The sequence below is a fragment of the Erpetoichthys calabaricus genome, chromosome 5 (assembly GCF_900747795.2).
Source record: "Erpetoichthys calabaricus chromosome 5, fErpCal1.3, whole genome shotgun sequence".
Lineage (NCBI taxonomy): Eukaryota > Metazoa > Chordata > Cladistia > Polypteriformes > Polypteridae > Erpetoichthys > Erpetoichthys calabaricus.
In genome coordinates this window covers 34,028,658-34,036,791 of record NC_041398.2, presented here as the reverse complement: position 1 = coordinate 34,036,791, position 8,134 = coordinate 34,028,658, and the positions used below count along the sequence as shown (strand labels likewise).

Below are 8,134 nucleotides of genomic sequence, written 5' to 3'. Positions count from 1 at the left end.
ACAGTAAACAGAGGAGAAGATGTGTTGACCAAATAGAAAGAGAAAGAGCAGAAACTGCTTGTTGAGATGAACCTGAATGACAGAAAAGGGAAGCTGCAATCAACAAGTCAGTGGAGCAGTGGAGCTTGACTGAACTGAGGCAGGTGATTTGCATAGACACGCCTCTTTGTGCCTAAATGTCCACCTGACTGCACTGGCTGTGTTTATAGCCTCTGAGTGAAGCAGACTGACAAGGATCTGAAGTGACAATGTCGCCTCTTGTGCCGCTCCTCTGCATCTTTGTGTTCTTCACTCATGGTATGAAATTTTTTGAAAGTCTAGCATTATTATAGTATATCCTTGGAAAGAAGAGAAACCTAAAAAAAAAAATTATATATGTAATTCTATTTATTAATAGGTTTTCCTACAATGCTATATTTGAATCGTGCAGTACAGTTTAATGATATATATAAATATAAAAATGTAAAATTATAATTTTTTTCTCAGAATGCAATGGAGAGATATCTGTGACCCAGAGACCAAACGCTAAATCAACAAGACCAGGAGAAGATGTTACTATTAATTGTAAAACAAGTAAATCAGTATATAGTTATGATTATAACCAGTTGTACTGGTACCACCAGAGACCCAATGAGGCTCCTAAACTGATTATCTATTATGCAAGCACTCTTCAGTCTGGGATTCCAAATCGCTTCAGTGGGAGTGGATCAGGGACTGACTTCACTCTGACCATCCGTGGAGCTCAACCTGAAGATGCAGGACATTATTACTGCCAGCAGGGAGCGGAGCTCCCTCACACAGTGACAGATACCCGTACAAAACCTGCCCTGCTCATGGGCACACGTGTAGTCAGTCTTACCACTGCTTCTAAGACAGAAGTCACTGACCTGAGACATGAAGACAAAGAAGCTTAAAAAAAGCATTAAAAAAAGAAGTCAACACCAAAAAAGTTTTTTAAAAACTTGTAACTGTACAGAACTGCATTAAGTAAACAATGGACAGAGAGAATAATAAAATATAATAAAATATATATAATAAAATATTCTAATAAAATATTCCATACAATTAGCATAATATCTGATCCTCCTAGGATTGTGATTTTGGTCTGATGGTGGTACTTGTAAACCACAATGAATTGTGTTCTCTGGACATGTTGTTTGTGCCTCTGATAGGATTATTTTTTGCAGATTAGTCCAATGAGAAGAAAGTGACAAACAATAATTAACAAATGACCCTCATGATAGTTACAATGAAATCTAAAAAAGCTTCAACCACAGCAGGTAAACAGGGATCCACTCCTGCAATCAGGTAGGGTGATGTTCATTGTAGAACCCCATAACTTTTTTTGTCTTCTCCTCAACTTGTTAAATTTATAATTTCTGATTGCTAGGATTATGATTTTTTATTTAATTATTTTTATAATAAATTTCTGATTGCCAGGAGTATGATTTTTATTGATTATTTTTATCATTATTTTGATTATTTTATTCTGTAGCAATTTTTTGCATTTTTTTAAAGGAAAAGGTGTATTTATGAGCATGAGTACCAAAATATTGTTCTTTTGGATATCATGGACACCACCATATTGTATGTTTAATTACTGTGTTACTGCGTGTTTTAGGGCTGAGCTGATGGTCAATGATATCATCCATCGCCGACTGGCTGGACACATCTTCAATGTAAATAAACATCATCAATTGGCTCCAGACATTTGCAGAAATCTACTCAGTGTGCCAATCTGCAGCGGTTACTTTTTTTGTTTTGTTTTGCTTTTTAATCTTTCAGGCCTCACAAGAAAGCTGTCAGGCACTTGTTTTTGCAGCAGGAGGCTCGTGAGATTCCTATGCTTAGCTTGTTTAGCAAGAGTATGCTAAACCAAGAGGACCCCTCTTCCCTTCCATAGCATATACTAAAATACACGTGCTCCGACATCCAAGGAGGAGCCCCCATGCACCCCCTTTGCCCTATCACGTAAAAGTAATAATGAATTGGGAGGAGGAAGAAGACACAAGCTAAACAGAGTACTGACAGTAATTTGGTTCCACTTCAAACACTGTTTGTGAGAAAATAATGTGGTGATTAAGCTCTACATATACTGAATTGGATGCCTCAGGCTCTGGAGGAAAATTATTGTAATGCATCAGGAGAGACAGAGGCAAATCACAGACCTTTAGCATACCTATGAAAACTCCCCTGTTGTTAAAGGCTGTATGGCAATATCACTGAAACAACAAATACCCACACAAGTCAGGAGCAAGCCATGTCTAACCCCATCTTAATAATAATAATAATACAGTAGACAGTTGTATCCAATCATGAGATATAAAAGTATTTAAGGTGGTCAATTGCAAGTTGTGCTTCCCTTTGACTCTTCTCTGAAGAGTGACAGCATGGGATCCTCAAAGCAACTCTCAAAACATCTGAAAACAAAGATTGTTCAGTCTCATGGTTTAGGGGAAGGCTACAAAAAGCCATCTCAGATGTTTAAACTGTCAGTTTCAACTGTAAGGGATGGAATCAGGACATGGAAGGCCACAGGCACAGAGGCTGTTAAACCCAGCAGGTCTGGCAGGCCAAGAAAAATACAGCAGCGGCATATGCACAGGATTGTGAGAATGGTTACAGACAACCCACAGATCACCTCCAAAGACCTGCAAGAACATCTTGCTGCGGATGGTGTATCTGTACATCGTTCTACAATTCAGCGCAATTTGCACAAACAACATCTGTATGGCAGGGTGATGAGAAAGAAGCCCTTTCTGCACTCATGCCACAAACAGAGTCAGCCGCTTGTTGCATGCAAATGCTCATTTAGACAAGCCAGATTCATTTTGGAACAAAGTGCTTTGGACTGATGGGACAAAAATGGAGTTATTTAGTCATAACAAAAAGCGCATGGCGGAAGAAGAACACTGCATTCCAAGAAAAACACCTGCTACCTACTGTCAAATTTAAAGTTGAGGGTCAGATGAATTCAACCCAATATCAACAAATTCTTCAGGATAATGTTCAAGCATCAGTCACAAAGTTGAAGTTATTCAGGGGTTGGATATTCTAACAAGACAATGACCCAAAACACAGTTTGAAATCTACAGAGGTGTTCATGCAGAGGGAGAAGTACAATGTTCTGGAATGGCCGTCACAGTCCCCTGACATGAATATCATCGAAAATCTATGGGATGATTTGAAGCAGGCTGTCCATGCTCTGCAGCCATCAAATTTAACTGAACTGGAGAGATTTTGTATGGAAGAATGGTCAAAAATACCTCCATCCAGAATCCAGACACTCATCAAAGGCTATAGGAGGCGTCTAGAGGCTGTTATATTTACAAAAGGAGGCTCAACTAAGTATTGATGTCATATCTCTGTTGGGGTGCCCAAATGTATGCACCTGTCTGATTTTGATATGATGCATATTGCATATTTTCTGTTAATCCAATAAACTTAATGTCACTGCTGAAATACTGCTGTTTCCATAAGGCATGCCATCTATTAAAAAGAAGTTGCTACTTTGAAAGTTCAGCCAATGATAAACAAAAATCCAAAGCATTAAGAGGGGTTCCCAAACTTTTTCATATGACTGTATATAGCACCTTGCCCATACTCAATGCACTTCACAGAGTTTAAGAAAGAACGTCAGGGTATACAGTATATAGCATTGTACTAAACCAGATAAATAAATACAGAAGAGTAAGATAGTAAATTCAGAGAAAAGCCTAACAGACAACATAATTGATGGTCTAGCACACACACAGGTTACATGAGCATCTTGACATAGAGGTAAACTGAGAAAAGGGTAATAAAGTCAGGTAGAGCTAAAAGCCTTCCTGAACAGATGAGTTTTGAGTTGTTTGAGTTGTGCATACATTCAGGATGAGCATGGGCTGCACCCTGTCAATATGGGGCGAAAAGGTAGTAATCCTGATTCCTGTCTCCAAGACTGTACTGCCTACAGTCTCTCTTCACTCCTTTCATGTGTATATTTTCTCCTTGACTCTTATTCTAGTGCATTGGCTCCAAAATCCAACTCCTGTTATCCACTTGGATGGTCCTCATCACTCAGAATGGTCCTAGCTTTCACCTTGCTGTAAATAATGAACCAGTAGGTAATTAAAAGGCACTAGTGCTGTGTATTGTCCAGCAACAGGGCAGAACTTCCTAGAAACCTATGAAATAGTAGGGAGTTTGCTGTCTATCAGGTAGCTGGCTCCAGTTCATCTGTGTTTATGTCCACCATAGTAAACACAGCAAATCCCTGGACCCAGCCTATCGAGTGCTTCTCTGTGATGGCCACTGCAGTGTTCACACACTCTTCCAAAAGCAGCCAGAAACTTTTCACAAGATATAATGCTTAAAGCAAATGCAAATTAATGTTTTGAAAGGAATCATAAATAATGTGGCCGTACAGATTGCACAGTATTGTTACTCTATAATTTACATGGTTTTGTGTTGTCTCTTAAACTGTGTTATGGTGCTTATCCCATGTTATATATGTTGCTATAAATTTTGCAATACAGTAACACTTTACTAGCACATTTCTCCTCTGGCATTTGTCACATTATGTACATTTGTTGGTTGCCTTTAAAATAATATTTCAAACTATATCTCTCTATTATATAAAAAAAATATAAAAAAATCTTGGGTCGAGATGTGATTTTTCTCGGAGACACTTTAACGTCCTGCAAGACAAGGAGGTCAGCTGCTGTGTAGGCTTTTAAATGTTCAAAGCGCTGTGCGACATGCAGATCACACAGCACAGCAGAAGTAGCAGCAGCAGCAAGCCAGCTGATCGAGCATAGAGGAGGTAAAAAAATGTATTTGTTTCCCATTGTATCACCGTTTAAGAGGGGGCTTCAGAGGAGCGACCACATCTCCTTAGCATGCGTTTAGCCCCCCTCTTCACAACGCGAGATAGCATGCTCCTTGGGGGTTTTGGGGGGGGTGAGCAAAGCGAGCAGGTGGCGAACCCCCCTAGTTATGAAAAAAGAAAGAAATCAAAAACTTGTGATGGTTGTTAATTTGACTTTTATGTAGCAAGTTCAACCCCATCTATAAGAACCCAGCACAGGTAGGGATTTGAATTATGTTAACGGAGAGGTAGTCAGGTCACAAGGAGGGCAGAAAAAATAAGGTCTATCCAAGTTTGTTAAAAGTAAGTGAAATTTTGATAAAACCACAAGGTGACTGAGGCATTTAGTTCATGTTTTTTTTCTTGTACTGTATATTGCAATATGTTCCATTTTTAAAAGGGTTCTTATCTTGGGCATGGGTTTTAGTGTGAAAATGTTTGTAAGAATGATGGACCCATTGTCATAGCTTTGTGTTATGCACTTGCCTTACCTATTCAGTGCTACGTAATGACACCACATAAGTTAACCAGCAGATTGGTAGTTGATATTTAAAAATTCTGTTTATAATCCTGGAATTTCCATGGTTTAATGTTTGTTATTGTTTAGGATGTCTTGTGTGGCCTACTCATCCTGACCCTTATTTTGTTTTTGTTTTAAGTTCTGGTTTCTTACAGAAATAAGTGGATTTTACTGTTTATTAGGGTGGCGTGGTGGGTAGTGCTGCTGCCTTGCAGTTAGGAGACCCAGGTTTGCTCCCCGGGTCCTCCCTGCGTGGAGTTTGCATGTTCTCCCCGTGTCTTCGTGGGTTTCCTCTGGGTACTCTGGTTTCCTCCCACAGTCCAAAGATATGAAGGTTAGGTGCATTGGCAATCCTAAATTGTCCCTAGTGTGTGTGTGTGCCCTGCAGTGGGTTGGCACCATGCCCGGGGTTTGTTTCCTGCCTTGCGCCCTGTGTTGGCTGGATTTGGCTCCAGCAGACCCCCGTGATCCTGTAGTTAGGATATAGCAGGTTGGATAATGGATGGATGGACTGTTTATTACTGAGATTTTTTTTTTTGTTCACCTAGCTGGATTATAACAGATCAAAAAGCATTTTTATCTTTTTGTGGGATATTATTTTTTTGCATTTGAAAAATCTTGAAGCATGGAAAAAAAAAACTTCATTGCAAAAAATGGAAAATGTGTAAACTCCACAGGCTGGAATTTGAGTCCCAACCTCACCACTGTATCATAACGCCTCAGATAAAAATACACAAAGTAAAAAATAATAATCCCCTCTGATAGCATTACATAAGAATTTAATGCAGGGTCAAGTGTTTTGTTTAACTAGCACAAGTGCACAGCATTTGTTTCCTGTCGTATACAAGATGTGAATCATTGGTGTCGACAATGGAGCTTTTGGGAGTTAGAAACAGGGGGTAACTAAAGCAAACTAAATCAGATTAGATTCTCACATTCAACTTCATTCCTGGGCTGAGTTTGGGTTTGTTTTCTAATAGCTGAAAATTAATCATTATTATTTTATGTTTTAGACATATTTTTACTGGTAAAATAAAACTAATTTTGCACACCAGTGCACTTCCACTCTCAAATTTTTTTATGCGAATGTATAACAGAGCTCACCAAGATAAATGTTTGCAACAAAATAAAGAAAAGGAAAACTCCCAAAAGGTGAACTACTCAAAGATGGCTTTGGTATGGAATCAATATGATGTATTGAAAGTGCACCACCAGACGATGCTTTCTTTTTTTGGAAATGTATGAAGCTCACAGCCATGAAGAGGCACAATCTAGTTTGGGACATACTAACAGGTTATGTCACACAGTGTATTAATTTGGTGATGGCCATTGATATGTGATTCCTATAAGGTCAGATATGTGACCAAATAGCAATTTATAAATGTTTATGTTATTCACCCCCTCCTCAAACCACCACCTTATCGTGGTGGAGGGGTTTGCGTGTCCCAATGATCCTAGGAGCTCTGTTGTCTGGGGCTTTATGCTCCTGGTAGGGCCACCCAAGGCAAACTGGTCCTAGGTGAGGGATGAGACAAAGTGCGGTTCAACAAAACCTTCTATGATGAATAAAAAATTTGGACGGCGTTTTCCCTTGCCCGGATGCGGGTCACCCCTCTGGAGCTAGACCTGGAGGTGGGGCTCGATGGCGAGCGCCTGGTGGCCGGGCCTGCACCCATGGGGCTCGGCCGGGCACAGCCCGAAGAGGCAACGTGGGTCCCCCTTCCCATGGGCCCACCACCTATGGGAGGGGCCAAGGAGGTCGGGTGCAGTGTGAGTTGGGTGGTGGCCGAAGGCGGGGACCTTGGCGGTCCGATACTCGGCTAAAGAAGCTGGCACTTGGAACGTGGAATGTCACCTCTCTGAAGGGGAAGGAGCCTGAGCTAGTGCATGAGGTTAAGAGGTTCCGGCTAGATATAGTCGGGCTCACCTCGACGCACAGCTTGGACTCTGGAACCAATCTCATTGAGAGGGGCTGGACTCTCTACCACTCTGGAGTTGCCCCCGGTGAGAGGGGCCGAGCGGGTGTGGGCATACTTATTGCCCAACGACTTGGAGCCTGTAGATTGGGGTTTACCCCGGTGGACGAGAGGGTAGCCTCCCTCTGCCTTCGTGTGGGGGGCCGGGTCCTAACTGTTGTTTGTGCGTAAGTTCCAAAATATATGTATGATTGTATCTAATATCTCAGACAATTACAAATAATAGCTAAAGGATAGTCAAATGCTGAAAAAAATAGAAAAGAAAGCTAATGACACAACATTTTGGCTGTATACCCTTCATGGTGCTAAACAGTTTGAATTTTAATCATGTATACAGTAATGTGCATTAATTAATTAAACTTAGATGTTTCATACAAGGTCCTTTGTACTAGTTAAATCTATAAAAGGTAGTTAAATAATCCAAACCAACAGCCTGAGCTGTCAATACTAGAATAAAAGTCTCTTCATGTATTGTTAAAATAAGCAGCCTGTGATACTCACTCCTTTAAAGCTTGTTGATTAACCATATAAAACTTTATTTAAAGGTTTAAGATTTTTATTTTGTCATATTTTCAAAAGAAAACATGAAATTTGCCTCTTCAGTGGCATCCAGTAACATACATAAAATAAAATAAAACAAACAGAGACAAAATAGGTTAAAACTTAAAAATATTGTACTTTGATAATTTGAAAAACATATTCTCTGCTAGCTACTTTTAGCAGTGCATACAGTATTTATCTAAAAATCCATCCATCCATTATCCAACCCACTACATCCTAACTACAGGG

At 40.0% G+C, this 8,134-nt stretch overlaps 1 gene segment (V, D, J or C); it reads left to right on the top strand.

The window, feature by feature from the left end:
* The first annotated feature begins 221 nt into the window (after positions 1-221).
* On the top strand, positions 222-934 carry LOC114652492 (Ig kappa chain V-III region PC 2485/PC 4039-like). The segment is given in 2 exon segments: positions 222-297; positions 487-934. Coding segments are annotated over 2 exon segments (477 nt in total).
* Positions 935-8,134: the final 7,200 nt, after the last annotated feature.